The sequence below is a fragment of the Schistocerca cancellata genome, chromosome 1, assembly GCF_023864275.1.
Source record: "Schistocerca cancellata isolate TAMUIC-IGC-003103 chromosome 1, iqSchCanc2.1, whole genome shotgun sequence".
Lineage (NCBI taxonomy): Eukaryota > Metazoa > Arthropoda > Insecta > Orthoptera > Acrididae > Schistocerca > Schistocerca cancellata.
In genome coordinates, this window is record NC_064626.1 from 203,071,275 (window position 1) to 203,092,050 (window position 20,776).

Sequence of the window (20,776 nt, forward strand, 5' to 3'; positions counted from 1 at the left end):
ACACATTTCATTATGTCAATTTGCAGCTTCAAGAAGGTAAGATAGCCTTACAGGTGACCAAAGTATTACATCATTGTTTATTGAAAACACTGAACTACTCCCTTATAACCCACTGAAGAGAAGATTATATCACTTTCCAAATTATCCTCTATAAAAGATTATGTAACTCCAGAAGATACAGATAGATTCCATAGTCATCTCAGCAAACTTAAACTGGGCATGGAAAAACAATTTGAAGATATTTTGAAACTGAAAGTGTATGACTGGATGGAAATTCATTTTACTGCAAGTAATGAAGAGGGTGATACAAGTTGCCAAGAAGAACTGTTAGAAATATGATGAAGAAAGTAGATATATGTTTGATTAGCGGTGATATGAAAACCTAAGACAAAAAAAAGCCTATCTTATGATCACGTATGTGAAAAACGATATTCAGTTTGTTAATAACTTTCTCTATATCATACCTTGTGGAATCCGGCTTTAGTGCTGGTAATTAGATTATGATCAAAGTAACCACTTGAATATTTCTGAAAAAGGAGAGCTTCATTTGTCCCTTATAAAAATTGAGCTGATGTCCAGTATTTAGTTTTGTAGCATCAGCCTCACGGATCTCATTAATAATTTAATTAACTAAATCAGACAATTGAAAATCCAGCATGGAATGTAACAATATTATGAGAAGAAAAGTTGCTACTCACCATATAGCGGAGATGCTGAATCGCAAATAGGCACAACGAAAAGGCTCTCACAATTAAAGCTTTCGGCCATTAATGCCTTGTCAATAATAGACACACACACACACACACACACACACACACACACACACACACACACACACACACACACAAGTGCAAACGCAACTCACACACATGACTGCGGTCTCCGGCAACTGCAACCACACTGCAAGCAGCAGCAGCATGATGGGAGTGGCGACTGGGTGGGGGAGAGATAGTATGGTGGGGGTGGTGGACAGTGAAGTGCTGCAGTTTAGACAGAGGGCACGGGAAAGGTATGAAGGGCATGGGGGGGGGGGGGGGGGGGGCACGAGACGAAGTGGAAAAGGAGAGAGATAAAAAGACTGGGTGTGGTGGTGGAATGACAGTTGTGTAGTGCTGGAATGGGAACAGGGAAGGGGCTGGATGGGTTAGGACAGTGGCTAACGAAGGTTGAGGCCAGGAGGGTTACAGGAACGTAGGATTTATTGCAGGGAAAGTTCCCACTTGAGCAATTCAGAAAAGCTGGTGTTGGTGGGAAGGATCCCTATGGCACAGGCTGTGAAGCAGTTACCGAAATGAAGGATATCATATTTGGCAGTGTGTTCAGCAACAGGGTGGTACACTTGTTTCTTAGCCACAGTTTGTTGGTGGCCATTCATACGGACAGACAGCTTGTTGACTGTCATGCCTACATAGAATGCAATGCAGTGGTTGCAGCTTAGCTTGTAGATCACATGACTGGTTTCACAAGTAGCACTGCCTCTGATGAGATATGTGATTTTAGTGACCACACTGGAGTAGTTGGTGGTGGGAGGATGTATGGGACAGGTCTCGCATCTAGGTCTATCACAGAGGTAAGGGATTTGGAGCAGGGGCTGGTAAGGATGGATGAGTATATTGTGCAGGTTTGGTGGATAGCGGTATACCACTGGGAGGGGTGGGAAGGATAGTGAGCAGGATATTTCTCATTCCAGGGCATGAGGAGAGGTAATCAAAACCATGGTGGAGAATGTAATTCAGTCGCTCCAGTCCTGGGTGGTACTGAGTTACGAGGGGAATGCTCCTCTGTGGCCGGATGGTGGGACTCTGGGAGGTTGTTCCCATAACCCTCCTGGCCTCAACCTTCATTACCCACTGACCTAGAACAAAATGGTACCAAAGAATCCTTTACCAGCAGCCAGTGGGAAACCTTGTGGTAGTAAATAAATTGATTGGCACATTATGGATCTGTAGAGACTTCAGGACAATAGTCAATGCACAATCCATTATTGATTCTTATCCAATTCCAAAACAGGAAGAAATAATGTCTAAATTAGTTGGTGGTATTGACTTTTCAAAGTTCAATCTGAAGGAGGCTTGTTTACAAATACCTTTGGACAATAAACCACACAGCTTCATTGTTACAAAGACTCTGTTTGCTCTATACCAATACAAGAGCTTACCATTTTGGATTGCCAGTGCACAGAGTCCATTCCAGTAATACTTAGGACAAGTAATTTGCAAAGTCCGAAACACTGTGAACTACCTAGACAACATCATTGTCGCAAGAAAAACTCCAAAACTGATACATAATTTGGAACCTACCTTTAAAATTTTGCGAGTGGTAAATTTATCGCATCACAGAGACAAGTGCATATTCTTACACTATGAAGTGCAATACTTAGGACAGATTCAGTCTCCAAAGGCAAATGCCGCAACATATTGGAGCAATTATAAAAGCTTCAACCCCCCAACCTCTCTCCAAAACATCAAGCAATTACATGCCTTATTAGGACAGTTAATGTGCTGCAGAAAGTTCATTCCACATGAAGCTTCCATAAGTGAACCACTTCACAAATTATTATGCACAGGCACAAAATGGAATTGGAACACTTTGAGTGTCAACATGCATTTGATTAACTGAAACAAAGGCACATGATCTGAGAAAAACTTTAATAATTGCAGCAGATGCTTTGAAATACCATTTCGACACCATTTCATCTCATCCATAACATGTTTTTGAAAGGCCAACAGCATTCACATCAGAAACACTGACAGATACACAGATGAACTACAATCAAACTGATAAGAAGGCTCCTAAAATTATTTTTGCAGTTCATAGTTTCATGAATACATTTATGGTTCTAAATTCATTCTGCTTATGGACCATACACCTTTGGTGGCTATCTCTGGATCAAACAATACTTTTCCCTCCAGGACAGGTCAATGATTGCAATGCTGGGTGCCACTTTTGTCAAATTATGATTATGAAATAATTTTCAGGTCCACCGCTCAACATATGAACAAAGATTTGATTTCACAACTGCCAACAGGGTAGGATGAAAACTTGGATTCATCAGCAGATGTTTGTTTTTTGTTAGATTTGATCAGTCAAGAATATGTGAAAAATTTCTGATTGAATTCTAATTTAAGTGTGAAGCTAGTGCCCAGTTTTATGTAAGATTAAACAGTACATTCTACCAGAGTGGTCTTTGAATAGAAAGCCTGATGAATCAACCTGAAATTAAATCCTACTTGCATATGAGACATACTCTAACAGTGTCCAAAGATGTGATTTTGGAACATATTGAATCGGGAAAGACACAAGTCGTTATTCATGTGGTGCTTAGATCCAAAGTACTTCAAATGCTACATCTATGTCACTTGGCCATTGTACATACCAAACACACTGCCAGAGAACATTTCTAGTAGAAAAATACAGACAAAGACATCAAAATGATGGCATTTACGTCAAAGATACCAGTCAGCTCCTCTTCGACAATATTTTCTGTGACCGCAAGCATATGAAACGTGGTCTTATCTACACATTGGCTTTGCAGGACCATTGTTTTGGAAACTGCTGGCTCATTGTCATCGATGCATTCTCAAATTTCCATTTGTAATTCAAATGTTATTGACTACTTCACTGAAAACAATTAAGGCTCTGTCAAGCATTTTCTCCGATGAAGGATTGCAGGAAGCAACTGTCAAGAACAACGGCATTTAATTTTTATGTCACGAACTCAAACTTTTACAACAGAAATGACATTTCACACTTCAAAACCAGACCATTTCACTCTGAAGCCAACAGGCTTTCAATAAGATTTGTGCAAACTTTCAGGTAGCACACGAGAAAGCTCACTCAGCAGTACAACAAAAGCAATGCTTTACTGATTTTTCTCTCTCAGAAGAGAGCACTCCATATGATTCAGACTCTCCAGCTGAAAAACTACTTGGAGACAACATCACAGTTTAATGTCAATTTTAAAGCCACTCATGCATCCACATCCTGAGCTTTGACAACAGGCTGTACAAAATATTTATCACATAAGTGATCCACAAATACTCATAAGGATGCATAAGTACGGAAAGAAATGTTGGGTACCTCACAGTCATGCAACAGCTTGGCAAAGTCTTGTTTAGACTGAATGCTTAAGAAGGTGGTGCATACCACAAAAATCAAATTCAGCAGCAATGAGCTTGTGCACAAATTGGCAACACTCATAGGCTGTCCTCTTTTTCAGAATCATAAGAGACTTCTACGCGGCCATCTGTCTGAAAGACCTACCAGCCAGCGGCTGCCCCTGACTGAATGCTTAAGAAGGTGGTGCATACCACAAAAATCAAATTCAGCAGCAATGAGCTTGTGCACAAATTGGCAACACTCATAGGCTGTCCTCTTTTTCAGAATCATAAGAGACTTCTACGCGGCCATCTGTCTGAAAGACCTACCAGCCAGCGGCTGCCCCTGACTTCATCTCCAGCAGCAGCGCCCAGCTGCAGTCTACCAGTGGTGATTAGATGGATGTGGAGGACATGTGACAGCCCACAAATGAGCCCAAGAACACTGATGCAGCCCAACAATTGGCTGGCTATCTCCTCACAGGGGTTTTGGTCGTGGTTTTCTCCAGTGCAGTGTGCATATGCCAGGGGGAGCAGCCTATGATCTCACCAAATTCGTCCATTGGCAAACAAGGAAGCATGAAGCTAATGAAGCCAGTTTCATCAGCCCCCTCCCCCTCCCTGCAGAGAGATACTGTGTCCACAGTATACTGGTACACACCAATATCACAAGAGGGCACCATCATGGAGACAAACTCACAGTACGTGCCAATCAGTTCCACTCTGTTGCCACTCACAATTGCACTCATAAACTGAAACCTATTTCTGCTTCTGCTATGAGAGCTTCAGACAGACAGATCCATCCACTGCTGATGATGGCAGCTGCCACAGAGCATAGCTTGAAGTACTTTCCTCTCCGGCAAAGTAAAGTGCAGACAGAAATTATTTCATCAGTCATGAATAAATGGAGACCTGCCCACACTCAGTAAGCTGCAGTTCCAGTCTACAGTTAACATAGGCTTATGTAGACCAACAGTTGACCCCATAATGGCAAGCCATTATTTACAAGTGATTGTCAGGCAGTTAAATGTCAAGTGTCTAGTGAAATTCAGACTGAAAGACTAAATTTAATAATGGTCATACAGAGAAATTCAGAATGAACTCTACAGATTAGATTGTTGTTCTCAATATGTTAGATTAGTAAGCATATAGGATTTGGTGTGTGCCATGCACACTAGCAGCACTTAAAGCTGAGTACTCTGCATAAATTCTTTTAATAAATGTTTATTACATGTTTGATGTCATATTCACCGTATTAAGTGTTTTAGCAATAATGCTCTGAGTACATACACTGCAAGAGTGTGAGCCAGCTACCTTGTATGCCAATGATTATTCTGCAGTTCCCTTGGATGTTGGGCACTAGACTTCCTATTAGTGAATACAACAACATCCATTTTTTATGCAGCAAATATTTCTCTAGCATATTTCATATTTCAGTGTTAGAACTTTGGTAGGCTTTCATTTGCTCTATCTCTGTTTTCTTACTTTTCCACTTTTGCCATTCATAAGTTCAAGTGTTTTCCTTCCTTGATGTTTAGATTTATGATCCTCCTCCTATGCAAGTTTATTCATTCATTAATCATTTAAATAATGGTATTTAACATGTCATTTTGACATGAAGAGATAAAAAGTCAAAAAGTAATTCATGTAAACAGTGATGTTATTACAGGTACGTTTACTGATAAAATATGCCTACATTATGAACGTGGTTTTGCACATCTAGACAGTATGTTTTTTTATCTAATTTCTCTCTTTCATTCAGTTTATCCAGACTTATTTTTCCTGTACACATGTAGCCCCAATTTTTGTCCTTTCCATTCCTTCCTTCCATCCCCTCATCTTACTTGTACTCTGCTATTACACACAGCAGCACTGAATAGTGCCAATAACATCACTCACCTTGTGGCTGTAGGAAAAGTTTGCCATTTGTTCATTGTTTGGGGGAAAAAAGCGATATTCATGAATTGTCAGTGACTATGTCACTTATGAATCTTATGATTGATAAGCAAGAAAGGTAATAAATTAAAAACAGACAAGAATGTAAAAGTTATTTTTTACAACATTAATAAATTATCTGAATGAAGTCACTTACTTTGCTAGATGTTCATGGGCTGTAAAGAGAAAGGAGATATGATTTGGTATGATTTTACCAGCTTCTTCGGGCTTTATTTTCTCATTTTCTTTATTCTTCTCCTCTTCCCTGCAAAATAAAAGTGTTTGTTGAATTTTATGTCCCGTTGAATTCATTCTTTTACTCATTCATCAAATTCTGTTGATCCCATCAAGAATGAGAATCTTCAGGGATGTGGAAACAAGTCATATTAACAAAAAGACTAGGAATCATAAAATTAATATGTAAACTGCATCAACAATAAACTGCTTAATGCTGTTCATATTTATGTCGGTAAAATTAAAAGTAAATTAGAAAGAAAGTTGTTGCTTTCAAAAAAGTGGATCTCTTGTCACTTACAACAAATACCTAATGTTTACTTATTACTGGTAGCAAAATATTTATTTGATTGCTATGATATTTTTCAAAGAAAATATTCATCTACTTCTATAAATATGAAGTCCTATTTACAGTATGTTGTTAATTGTCATGAAGCTTTGTGGCAAACACTGGAACTTGCCAAGAAGCTAGCAGAACTTTTCAATCTTTGAATTTAGATATTCATGTAATTATATAAGGAGTGGGCAAAGAAGAATGTTTTTAATTCTCTTTTGAATTGGTAGGGATTCCCAGCTTCCTGCTTTATATTAGACTGGAGATTGCCCAAATCTTGCCACCAGAGTACTTAACTTCATTCTGAATCCCAGACATGGAAGTTTACATGAAAATTATTTTTGTGTCTTGCATTCTGATTGTGACTGTGTACATCACAATTCAGCTGAAACAAATTTTTATTGTCAGCAACAAAACCCATTAAGGTGTAAATTTAGTGGGAAGTGAGTATAAGAATTCCAAGATCCTTAAAACATTGCTGCATGATTCATGGTTACATACTTTACACAATGTTCTTATTTCTCACTTCTGCTGAATAAATACTTTGTTTACTTCAAGTGCACAGGCTCAGAAGATAAGTCAGTACAACAACAGAGAGTAAAAATAAGAAAATAACAAGTCAACACTTGTCTTTAGGTCAACACAATGACAGATGCTTCTAAGGGCAAAAAAATGCTCAACTCAGCATCTTGTTTAGTTTATGTGTGTGTCAGCTCCATTTTAACTTATTTGGCATGCGAACACCAAGGAATTTTACACAAGAGGCTTCACTTAGGGTATGATCGTTAATGCTAACTTGTGGTATTTATTTATTTATTTATTTATTTTTTTTTTTAAGTGGCTAGGGCCTCCCGTCGGGTAGACCGTTCGCCTGGTGCAGGTCTTTCAATTTGACGCCACTTCGGCGACCTGCGCGTCGATGGGGATGAAATGATGATGATTAGGACAACACAACACCCAGTCCCTGAGCGGAGAAAATTTCCGACCCAGCCGGGAATCGAACCCGGGCCCTTAGGATTGACAGTCTGTCACGCTGACCACTCAGCTACCGGGGCGGACACTTGTGGTATGAATGCACCACTCTTCAGTCACTTGTAGGTCTAAACATCAATTACATAGTATGGAATCAGTATTGATCCTTGTGATACCCCCATTCCAAGGTTAGTTTTATGCTTGTGGAGTAATCTGTCAATGAGACCCTCTTGTTTCTTACATAAAGCTTAAACTCTGTCAATGGAAGAGGGATCACATTAATGCTATGACACTTTTGTTTTTCCCGTAGTATTTTGTGAACTATACAATCAAAGGGTGTGGGGAGGTCACAAAATATACAAGCAGTATCATTTTTCTTGTATAGCTCAACCAGGCCCTAATTTGTTAATTCTTCTATATATAGCTTTCTCTGTGGAGAATCTTTCACAAAAGCAAAACTGAGAGGCATTTACCAAGTTCTGCTCAGTTTAATGAGACAGTATTCTAAGGTAGGCCACTTTCCCAAACATTTTTCAAAAGACGAAGAAGTTAAATAGTTGGTTTATTAATTTTATGTAGGATAGATAGGTACTACTACAGCATATTTTAAGTAAATCAAGAAATATGCCCTGTGTGATTGACTGGTTACAAAGGTCATGAGTAATCCAACAAAGTCAGCAAAAGTTTTAATATTCTGCTGAAAGTCCAACCATATCCAGCAGAATTGCCGTTTTTTAGTGAGTTAATGAATTTTGTAAACTCTAAGAGATTGTACTTTTGAGACTGTCTGTTGGTAGTGCATTGCTGTGCCTGCAAAAGCAGATCTAATGACTATGTATTTGACTGTCTATTAGTGCGTGCCATGGTTACTGCTGCTGTGAAGAAGTAACCATTGAACTTGATGCTCAATGATTTGACAGTATCATCATATCTGCCAGAGCTATTTTCTGGAGCTCAGTTTCATTTGGGTCATTATTTTCTTAGTTTCTCATTTAATAATGCTCTAAATGGCTTTTGCCTTTTTCCTCAAGTCTTATTTTTTGAGAATTGTATGCAACTTTTAATTTTTTAATTACAAGCTGGAGGATTTTACAAAATTGCTGATAATGGTGTTTCAAATATTGCTTACAATTTGTCCACTGATTAGGTAGAGCTCTTTCTTTGTAGCACAACATACTTATATCATAGAGGTTATCCATTCATTATTCTTGCTTCTATTCCAGCCATATTTATCATTTTTATGGGAAAACTAGATTCAAAAGAGCTGCAGGAAAATGTTCCAGGAAATTGGTGCTGGAGTTAACAGTTAACTGTATTTGACATTCTACCACTGCATCTGCTTTTACAAACAATTTTTCTTGAAGTTGGACAACACTTCAGGAGTAAAATAACAGCATTCTTGTCATGTTTACTATCATGGCACTTACTGAAGATGACAGTTTCCACACTAAGTATGTTCAAACCACAATATTCTCTCTCCCTCTCTCTCTCTCCCCCCCCTCACACACACACACACACACACACACACACACACACACACAGCTGAAAGATTCAAATCCAGTATTACTACAGATGATAGTCAATGTGTCCTCTAGGTGGCAAGTTCAATGAACAGAGGAAAGCTGCAAACATTTTTCAAGACAGCACTACTAACACAGATAGTGTGTTTTTTGTTGATTTATTTATTAAAGTTCAGAAGTTGAAAGCTCAAAACATTGCAAGGCAAACATTAAGCCACATGTGTTAAGTACGGTGAAATTTTCCACTCAAAGTATCAGAAGGAAAAAAAAAATTCCTTTAAAGAAACATCCATTGTTTTCACTAGTACTGCAACAGTGTGTCCAATAGCTATTCATATCCTACTTTAATCTCCATGTACTACTCTAGTCATAAAATTTATTACAGTGGAACTGATGATGATGGTAATCTTAGCAAATTACTTTTTACATGCTGTAAACATAAAAAAAGAAATAATCTGATAAGTCCCGTTCAAGGTCACCCGCGTTACGTAAGCTGTAGCAGTGCTGCCAACACAGCCATGAATAAATACCCACCCACCTCCCCGGGAGTCAGAACACCCGCACCCATCAGTAGGTTATGATTAATGATTAATAAATCAATGGATCTAAAAGATAAGATTTTTAAATGGACCTAGTTATATACTTTTTTTAAAAAAAATTTCACGAGATAGATAAGGATGCTTCGCAACTTTAAAGTGAACTAAATTATAAACAATTAATTGAAACAAAATTATATAAGATAAACATAATATGATTTTGAAGACAGAACATCATAGAATACTCCAGAGTTCATCCCAGAGAATCCCAGAGAGCATCCCAGAGTGCCCAAGAGAGCAACAACACCAAGAAGAATCACTTCTCGGTTTTTGGCAAGATCAATGTGTAGTAGTATGTATTACATGATAAACTTCTCCTCCTGTAAGGCATTGCTGTGTGTTATCATGTAATACATACTACTACACATTGATCTTGCCAAAAGCCGAGAAGCGATTCTTCTTGGTGTTGTAGCTCTCTGGGGCACTCTGGGATGCTCTCTGGAATTCTCTGGGATGCACTCTGGGGTATTCTATGATGTTCTGTCTTCAAAATCATATTATGTTTATCTTATATAATTTTGTTTCAATTAATTGTTTATAATTTAGTTCACTTTAAAGTTGCGAAGCATCCTTTTCCATCTCGTGAATTTTTTTTTTTTTTTTTTTTTTTAAAAAAGTATATAACTAGGTCCATTTAAAAATCTTATCTTTTAGATCTATTTAACGGAATGGCGTGCTGCTGCCAACCAACCTGTGGGTTGATAACCGAAGAGAGAGAGAGAGAGAGATCTATTTATTTATTAATCATTAATTATAACCTACTGATGGGTGCGGGAGTTCTGACTCCACGTGCTGGAAAAATTAACACTACCAGATTAGTCAATATTTGAGACATGATTTAGTAATTAATGCCAAATAAGAAAAATGTTTGGCTATTGTCTACCTACTTTTCATTGCATTGTAACATGTGCTTAAACTTCACTGCAATGAAATATAATGCAAGGATACTAACTTCCAGTAGTGTCATAAATGATTTTACACCCCTGTAATACATGTTTGTAATATCTTACTCTAGGAAAACATTCAAATGGAAAAATTCTGCACAAGGCTGTGAATAGCACTGCCTGGGTTAATGACCAAATTTTATTTGCAGAAAATAAATAACACAATTTGTGAAGCACGTATCTATAACAGTGCTTCTTTGCTGCAGATTGCCTCTCCATAACTTATCAAGTTGGTAAGTGAGCAGCACGGCACAATAATAAGTAATGCTAATACCACACAAAGCCTAACTGTGTGACAGTAATGTGTGGCTGTGCTATCAAAACTCTGAAAAGGTCCATTAACAGTAGATTTTCATTTCCTCCTTTCTGTTCATCAGTTTCCTGTGTAACATGGAACTTTGCAGCACAAAAAACTGTGACGAGTGCATGTTGATCATAGTGAAATGTGTGTGTGATTACGAATCAGCCAGAATATAATATGAGGGACAGAATGAATCACACTACAAACACATAATTTACTACTGTTAAAAAGTACCAATGCTCACCATTATCACAACTTTTATTCAGGAAGACATTCTGGAGTGATGATTGATTTATCTCTGGGTGATTGCACATTATAGAGGGACAACAGATGGTACATTACCAATTGTACTGCATATGCAGCAGAATATCAATGATCAAACTTTCATTATGAAGCATCTTCAAACCATGACAATTTACTAAACTTCACAGAGAAGCAGATGGTTTAACAAAGATTGAAATTAATAGTTTTTGTACAACGTCAGCCTTAAACCACCAGTCATTACTGAACATTCATATTTCAGCTGTCAGCATTGGAGACAGAGGTGAACTGCAAGTGTGCATTTGGAAATTATTGCACAAGTAACAACAAGGCAGCACCAGTTTGCCATCAGGTACTTTGAAGTTATTGGCAGTCAACTGCAGTGATTTCACATTACTTCTCATACTTTGAGACACAGGGAGGCTGTACTGTTCATCCTTCTGGTATTTGATATGTTAAGATGAAGCGGGAAGGAAGGAAGGGAGGGAGGCTAGAGTATAACATTACACAGACATCAAAACTAGCAAACAAGATTTACTTTTGTATATATATTACAAATACTTTGCACTTTTAAGGGACAACCCTTTGTTTGAATTGCCTTAAGTAGATGTTGTGTGCTTAGTCTAGATGACTGGAAAGATCTTTTACCACTTTGTAGAAACATATTAGTGACTGTGTCCAAAACAGCCCAAGAGACCACACCCTTTCGATATCTCGGTTGATACTGCCTGATCGTCATATGGTTCACTGATCTATTATTTGTAATATTAGGAACAACACAAAGCGAAAGCAACAGGTTGGCCATATTATTTTGTTTTCTACAAGGTATAGCAGATGTAAGAAGTTGAACACATTCATTTGAGGAAAATAAAAACCCTTCATAATTATTTATGAAAATTGTACATGTATTTTCCAAGTCAGTGGAGAGGCAGTGTAGCTATTGACAGAAAAGCTATCACCAAATGTTGTCTGATATCCACAAATCTCAAATTTTTCAGTAAGCAAAACCTCGTTTTGTGGAAAGTCGTGTGGCCAACAAGCAGAACCTGTTACCTTTTGCATCTTATCATTGAAGGAAGGCCTTACTTTCAAAATAACCTGCCATCAAAAAGCACTGAAACAAATGGTGTCATGTATTATTTTTGTGTGACTCAGACAGATGATATATAAACCAATAGATCATGAAAAAGAACTGCTGATCATGAATTACCTTCTGGATTTCTGGATGTGAAATGTTTAGCAGTACTGACAGACACAAAAGTAAAAGTGAGGCAATTCCTAGCTTTTGGAACTAATTGCTCCTTCCTCTCAGAATCCAGCACAGAATGTCCTTGGTCAAGGAAGCCATTCACAAGGCTAAATGTTCTGCTAGCTCCCATTTCACTTTCACTACAATTGCAATTCTGTCTTCTGCTCCATTTTATTCCCTGACCCACTTGGTTGTTTTCCTGTCTCTCCCAATAATTCCCAACATGTCAATGTCTGTCAAATGCGGCAAAAAATCAAAATTATTGACTGGTTTTCACATTAAAAGTTCGTATCACACGGATAACATACACTAATGGCAAACTTTAATATCCAGACAGATCAGCAGCTCGGTATGGAAAACACAAAGTAGTTTCCCAAATGCACTACAGAATGTTTTCTTTTTATTTCTTGCACTGTTGTGCCAATCCTTTTTTCCTTTTTTTCTTTTTTTTTTCTTTTCTTTTTTTTTCACCTGCTCTTAATACATATACACATTAAATGGTTTTACAACTTCACAGTGATTTTTACTATTTTCTTTTGAATGTGTTCACTGTACTTTGCTTCTGTCTTATAATTATGCAATACATCTATTATAAAATTTCCATCCAGTGCTTAAGTTTACTTGCACTAGATGCAGATAGTACAATGCCATCAGTAAAACAAAGGTGATTCCAACAGGTTTTATTAATGCACATTTCTTATCTGTTTTCCCAATATCCCCACTTAACTTTATCTATGGATACTGAGAATAAATGTAGTGGTACAGAGTGTCCTTGCCTGGTTCTTCTTTCAATTCTGAAGTTCTCACTTCCATCATTAAGTCTGATGGAAGTTGTGCCACTGATGTATATATTCTACCGTGTATCAACATAAGTAGACTCTGTATTCTCTTCCTCAAGATATGTGAGTACAGATTTTATTGAAATTGAGTCAAAAGCATTTTAAAAATCTATGGATCCCTGATCAAGTGGTAATCCATTACCAGTGCTACACTCTACACTATGTGATCAAAAGTATCCATCACCCGTATGAAAATGACTTGCAAGTTCATGGTGCCCTCCATCGGTAATGCTGGAATTCAATATGGTGTTGGTCCACCCTTAGTTTGATGACAGCTTCCATTCTTACAGACATATGTTCAATCAGGTGCTGGAAGGTTTCCTGGGAAATGGCAGCCCATTCGTCACGGAGTGCTGCATGGAGGAGAGGTATCGATGTAAGTCGGTGAGGCCTGGCACAAAGTCGGGTGTTCCAAAACATCCCAAAAGTGTTCTAAAGGATTCAGGTCAGGACGCTGTGCAGGCCTGCCCATTACAGGGACGTTACTGTTGTGAAACCACTCCACCACAGGCCGTGCATTATGAAGAAGTGCTCGATTGTGTTGAAGGATGCAATCACCATCCTCGACTTGCTCTTCAACAGTGGGAAGCGAGAAGATGCTTAAAACATCAATGTAGACCTGTGCCGTGATAGTACCACACAAAACAACAAGGGGTGCTAGCCCCTTCATGAAAAACACAACCATACCATGACACCACTGCCTCCGGTTTTATTGTTGGCACTACACACGCTGGCAGATGACGTTCACCGGGCATTCGCCATACCCACAGCCTGCCATCAGATCAGCACATAGTGTACTGTGATTTGCTACTCCACACAACATTTTTCCACTGTTCAATTGTCCAATGTTTACTCTCCTTACACCAAGTGAGGCATTGTTTGGCATTTACTGGCGTCACGTGTGGCTTATGAGCAGCCGCTCAACCATGAAATCCAAGCTTTCTCACCTCCTACCTGAATAGTACTTGCAGTGGATCCTGATGCAGTTTGGAGTTCCTGTGTGGTGGTCTGGATAGATGTCTGCCTATTACACATTACGAGCGTCTTCAACTGTTGGCGGTCTCTGTCAGTCAACAGACAAGATCGGCCTGTATGCTTTTGTGCTGTGCGTGTCCCTTCACATTTCCACTTCACTACCACATCAGAAACATTGGACCTAGGGAGGTTTTGGAGAGTGGAAATCTTGCATATAGATGTATGACACAAGTGACACCCCATCACCCGATCACGTTCAAAGTCTGTGAGTTCCGCAGAGCGCCTCATACTGCTCTCTTATGATGTCTAATGACTACTGAGGCTGCTGATATGGAGTACCTGGCAGCACAGTGCACCTCATATGAAAAATGTATGTTTTTGGGGGTGTCCAGATACTTTTGATCACATAGTGTATATTACGGAATGTGTGCAAAATTATACGGTCTGTATGTATGTGAACATAATTCAATTACTACATGAATTACAAAATATGAGCAAAATGTATTTTAGTAAGCTAAAATTATTTTCAGTATGTCACCTCTGAAAAAATTAGAATAATCTTTGGATAAAAGAGGGTAAATTGGCTTTTGATTAATACCTTGAATTTTGAGTGAGATAACCACCATAGGTTCCTGAAATCATTAAACTCATCTTGTACAAGCAATTTTATGATCCATGGTACTTCTCTTGGTTACTCTGTAACTTAAATGTCATTCGAGTTTCAGAATAGTAATAACAACTTCTAACAATGCAATCAACATTTCTTAAGGAAATAGAATTTTATTTTTCAGCATCATGTATGCACTAAGCAATTTGTATGATAGTGTTACCCCTTAGACACATGCAGTATTCTACCTGCTCAATCCTGAAAACAGTTCGTGTTGTAAACTGCAGTAAGCTTACGTCAACCACAATGGACTGTGGTTTCGAAACAGACTGTTTATGACATAAAAGACAAATTAAAACAATTATTTATGTCAGTCACTTTTATTGTCTTTCATTACACGTTTCGAGGGTTACGTCCTTATCTTTTAGTACATTACTGGATTACATTACATGTTTGTTTGCTAGAGGTAGCCAATTGTCTGTTTTAAGTTTCATTCTTCTGAAAATAAGGTATAATTGGCGCTTGTTAACATAATGTGGCGCTGAAATTGCAAAAGGTAAACAATAATAAAACTGTCTATGAGGTGATGACAACAGCCCCGAGATGGTACAGATATAGAGATACAGTGCCTTGTAAGAGCATTCATTACCAGCTCTCATTCAGTATCAGAGATACACATATCTTATATACATTGTAAGTATTTAAATCTTTAAACAACTCTTTTCTCTAAGAATATAAAAACTTATAAGCCAATATTTCAGCATATTTATTTGTTAATGCATGTTTGGTGATTTGGTAGTTTTTTTCAATATAAAGGTCCCTCGAAAATAGATGGTAGTAAAAGTTATTGTGCATCATCTATTGTCCAATTAAAATTACTTTGTGAATGACAGATTTAAGTGGCAGGAGGTAGTGCTGTCAATATGCAGTCTTCGCAAGGTGCTGCATGTACCTACAAAGCAGGCGACAAAACGAGCAAGTGGCGCTCGAGGGAGAATTACGATTGGATGACAACTGGTCACTCCAATTCAACTCACTGAAACATTTATCACAGAGTAATTTTAATCAGAGTATAATATGCTTGAGAAGCCTTTAAAAATGACACTGCTGTTAACTTTGTCATTGATTATGTTCTGCCCATGTTTTCTGTTGTGAACAGAGGTTCAATTTGTGTGACCTTTGTTTAATTTATGAAGTATTATTAGATTATTCTCTACGTTATCAAAAGCATGTCCTGCATCAGTAATGCGAGGATCTACGGCAGATTATTGGAAGTGTTGTACTCAAATACGTTTATGGATTCCTTAAATCTAGTTCAAAAGCTTTGCCCAGTCTGACCCACATACCGAACTGTAGGCATTTACTGCACTTTATATTGTTGTGTCCAAGTTGGAAAATTTGTCTTTGTTTGATTTTATGTTATGCGACAGTCAAAAGAGAAAATTTTCCATAAAAGTTAGGAAAGCAATAGGTAAATACAAAGACAAAAATAAGAACAACAATCTGACACTAGGGCAGTGTGCATCCCCTACTTTGGTCTCATTTCTTGGGTAATTGATAATGTGTCAAGACCATATAGTGCAAGAGCTGTGTTTTCTACCAGCAATAATTTATGTAATAGACTGCCACATAACACAAAATAATAATAATAATTATAATTATTATAATAATAATAAATTTCCAACTCAGAAGTCTAGAAGATAAAGTGCAATGAATGTCCAGTACAGCATGAGAGTCAGACTGGATGAAGCTTCTGAACTAGGTTTAAGGATAACATGAATGCCTTTAGGTACAACACCACCAATAAATCTGCCATAGTTACACACGTTAACAACACAGAATATGCTTTCGTAAATGCAGAGAATACAGTAATAATACTTCATATCGAAATGAAGGCCACAAACTGAATCTCCATCACATATAAAACATGATCACAATATACTCAATGACATAGCTGAGACAATGTCACTTAACCTTTTAAGGAGTATTCGAGATGATGCACAGTAACTTTCACTACATTCTACACTGAAGCACCAAAGAAACTAGTATAGGCATGCATTTTCAAATATAGAGATATGTAAACAGGCAGATGGCACTGCAGTCGGCAATGCCTATATAAGAAAACAAGTGTCTGGAGCAGTTGTCAGATCAGTTACTGTTGCTACAATGGCAGGTTATCAAGATTTAAGCGAGTCTGAACATGGGGTTATAGATGGCGCATGAGCGATGGTACACAGCATCTCCGAGGTAGTGTGAAGTGGGGATTTTCCCACACAACCCTTTCACACGTGTACCATGAATATCAGGAATCTGGTAAAATGTCAAATCTCCGACATCGCTGTGGCCAGAAAAACATCCTGCACAAACGGGACCGACGGCTGCTGAAGAGAATCATTCAACGTGACAGAAGTGCAAGCCTTCCGCAAATTGCTGCAGATTTCAATGCTGGGCCATCAATAAGTGTCAGCGTGTGAACCATTCAATGAAATATCATTGATATGGGCTTTCTGAGCTGAAGGCCCACTCATGTATCCATGATGCCTTGTTGACTGCACAACACAAAGCTTTACGCCTCCGCTTGGACCCATCTACAGCGATATTGGACTGTTGATGACTGGAAACATGTTGCCTGGTAGGACGAGTCTCGTTTCAAATTGTATTGCGTGGATGTATGAGTACAGGTATGGACACAACCTCATGAAGCCATGGAGCCTGCATGTCAGCAGGGGACTATTCACGCTGGTGGAGGCTCTGTAATGGTGTGAGGCATGTGCAGTTGGAGTGATATGGGACCTCTGATATGTCTACATAGGACTCCGACAGGTGACACATAAATAAGCATCCTGTCTGATCACCTGCAGCCATTCATGTCAACTGTGCATTCCAATGGACTTGAGCAACACCAGCATGTCAATGCAACATCTCACACATCCAGAATTGCTACAGAGTGGCTGCTGGAACAGTCCTCCAAGTTCAAGCGCTTCCGCTGGCCACCAAACTCCCCATACTTGAACATTATTTAACATAGCTGGGACGCCTTGCAATGCGCTGTTCAGAAGAAATCTCCACCCCCTCATACTCTTACTGATTTAGGGACAGCCCTGCAGGATTCATGGCATCAATTCCCTCCAGCACTACTTCGGAAATTAGTTGATACCATGCCACATCATGTTGTGCCACTTCAGCGTGCTCACTGGGGTCCTAAACGATATAAGGGAGGTGTGCCAGTTTTTTGGCTCTTCAGTGTATTTTTGAGGGACCATAAGCATGAAATTAATTCCCAAATCATTAAACTGACAGATTAACAAATAACCATGTTAAAATATATGTTTATAAGTTCTTTAGTTTTTATGTACATTCTTAATGTTTAAAGATTTAAATGTCACCAACATGTTATCTGTTTTCCTGATTCTGAATGGAAGCTGGTAATGAATGCTCTGACATACAAAGTACTGTATCTCTATATCTGCACACTCTATGAACTGCTTTGTGTGTGTGTGTGTGTGTGTGTGTGTGTGTGTGTGTGTGTGTGGGCGAGTGCGTGCAGGGGGAGTACAAGCCACGGACGGATGCACGCCACCATCTAAAGATGAAATTGTACATTTATGACAACCCTCAGGGCTCTTTCTGCTGGAAAATCCTGTAATTAGCATTGCTATTGTTTAAATTTTGTAATTCCAGTGCCACATCATGTTAACAAAGGCAAATTGTGCATTATTTGAAGCAAAATGAAACTTAAAACAGACAACTGGTTACATCCAGCAAACAAAATTGTAATGAACTCCACTGATGTACTTGAAAATAATGAAAATGTCCGACAAATATAATCGTTTTAATTTATCTTTTATTTAAGATTAAACTATTCCCGATTCTTGGTTATCAAGAACTTGAAATTTATCTGATTATTCCTACATGCAGATTTTATACAGTGTCATTTTGCAATTTTTAATAAACTAACCACTTCTTTATTAACACAATGGGATTTCAAAAAGTAAGTTGTATGTTATTATGGTCGGCCAAGTAACTTACACCGAATGCTGCACTACATTTTAAAGTGACGCAGATACATGGCATTATTTTTCAAGGTAGTCACCAACTGTCTGTAAATTATGGTTGGAACGGCCTACCATTTGTTCAATTCCTAAATGATAGAAATCCATTCCTTGGTAATGGAAACAATTCAAGAACAGCTGTATGAATGTTATCGCCATCAGAAGAAAATATGTGATTGCCTGCAGTTGATGTCAAACCAGCATCACCCATGTATGTGTGGCCTTGATCAAATTGGCACAATTTCACTAGAGCTGGATGTGGCAATTCATCTGGTCCATATATCACCAGAATTTCACAATGTGTGGAGTTTAGACGTTTTGCCCACAAGAATAATCCTGCCCCACATACTTCACCTTTGGAGTACATTTACAGTGGGCACACCACTTCAGTTGTGCAATGTGATGCACCCGTTATTGTTAATGCAGTATAACTGGAACATGTACTCTCTTCTGACAATGCACCACTCTTATTGCGCAATGGGATGACATGTATATCTTACTACCGTAAGTCCTCTAATAGGTTTCTGTCATTGAAAAATCTGATTGGAATCATACATACAGGCTTTTAATACAAGGGCTGTTTTTTTAACCTCCGACTGGCTCTAAATAAAAGAAAAATGTACAGAAAATAATAATTTTATTACCAAAAGTACAGTAAAGTCTTAACTTATTTTTTCTACATAATCGCCAAAACGATTGAGGCACTTGTCATACCATGACACAAGCTTTTCGATGCCTTCCTCGAAGAATGTTGCCGCCAGTGAGGACAGGTAAGTCTTGATGGCGTCCTGAAGTTCTTCGTTAGTAGCGAAGCACTGCCCACCTAACCATGACTTCAGTTCTCGGAACAGGTGATAATCACTTGGTGCTAGGTCCGGGCTGTACGGTGGATGTTCAAAAACTTCCCATTTACACTTTTTGAGAAGGTCTTTTGCCATGTTGGCACTGTGTGGTCGGGCATTGTCATGGATCAAAACAACAAAAGACGAAAGCATTCCTATGCGTTTGTTTTGAATGGCTCTGTGGAGACGACGTAAAGTTTCACAATAAACTTCCTTAGTTATCGTCGTAGCTTGCTCCATAAAGTCCACCAGCAGCACTCCTTTATGGTCCCAAAACACAGTGGCCATTGTTTTTCTTTTCGTCAGTGAATGTTTAAACTTTTTTGGCTTGCTTGGGGAAGCTGTGTGCATCCACTGCTTTGAATGTTCCTTTGTTTCAGGATTGTCATAGAGGACCCACGTTTCATCGCCAGTAACAATAGACTTCAAAAAAACGTTTCCCTCATAGGCATAACGTGTGAGAAATGATAATGCTGACGCCATCCTTTGCGTTTTGTGGTCAGTACTCGGCATTTTTGGGATTCAACGTGCACACAATTTCCGATAGCCTAGGTCTTGAGTCACAATTGTGTACAAAGCAGACCTCGAAATGTCTGGAAATTCATCAGACAGTTCGCTAATTGTAAACCTTCGTTTGCATCTCACCGCCTGATCAACACGCTCAACGAGGCCTACAGTGGCATCAGACTTGCGACCTTGTCCACCTTCATCATGGATGTCTGTTCGTCCTTTAAATTTTCGACACCATTCCCGAACACTACCATCACTCATAACGTTGTTACCATACATGTTCCTCATTCTGCAATGGATTTCCGTAGCACTACATCCTTCTGCTTGCAGAAAATGGATTACACTTCGTAACTCACATTTGGCGGGAGTATCGAGCGTAGCGGCCATGTTTACACGGATGTAGCTCGACTACGACTGACACACTGCAGCTGAAAACGGCAGAGGTTGTGGTGGGGGAGCTATGCAACCGCATAACACGCAGATTCGGCCCCTCCCTACCTCTTACTTG

General features: G+C 38.7%; 1 protein-coding gene across 2 annotated transcripts in view; it reads right to left on the reverse strand.

The window, feature by feature from the left end:
- The window catches only part of LOC126168524 (calcineurin-binding protein cabin-1-like), a 254,871-nt gene that overhangs the window by 106,619 nt on the left and 127,476 nt on the right, over nt 1–20,776 (reverse strand). For both annotated transcript variants that reach the window (XM_049920564.1, XM_049920563.1), the window contains one exon: nt 6,190–6,297. In XM_049920564.1, the coding sequence (XP_049776521.1) occupies nt 6,190–6,297 (108 nt within the window). The remainder of the gene's footprint in view (nt 1–6,189; nt 6,298–20,776) is intronic.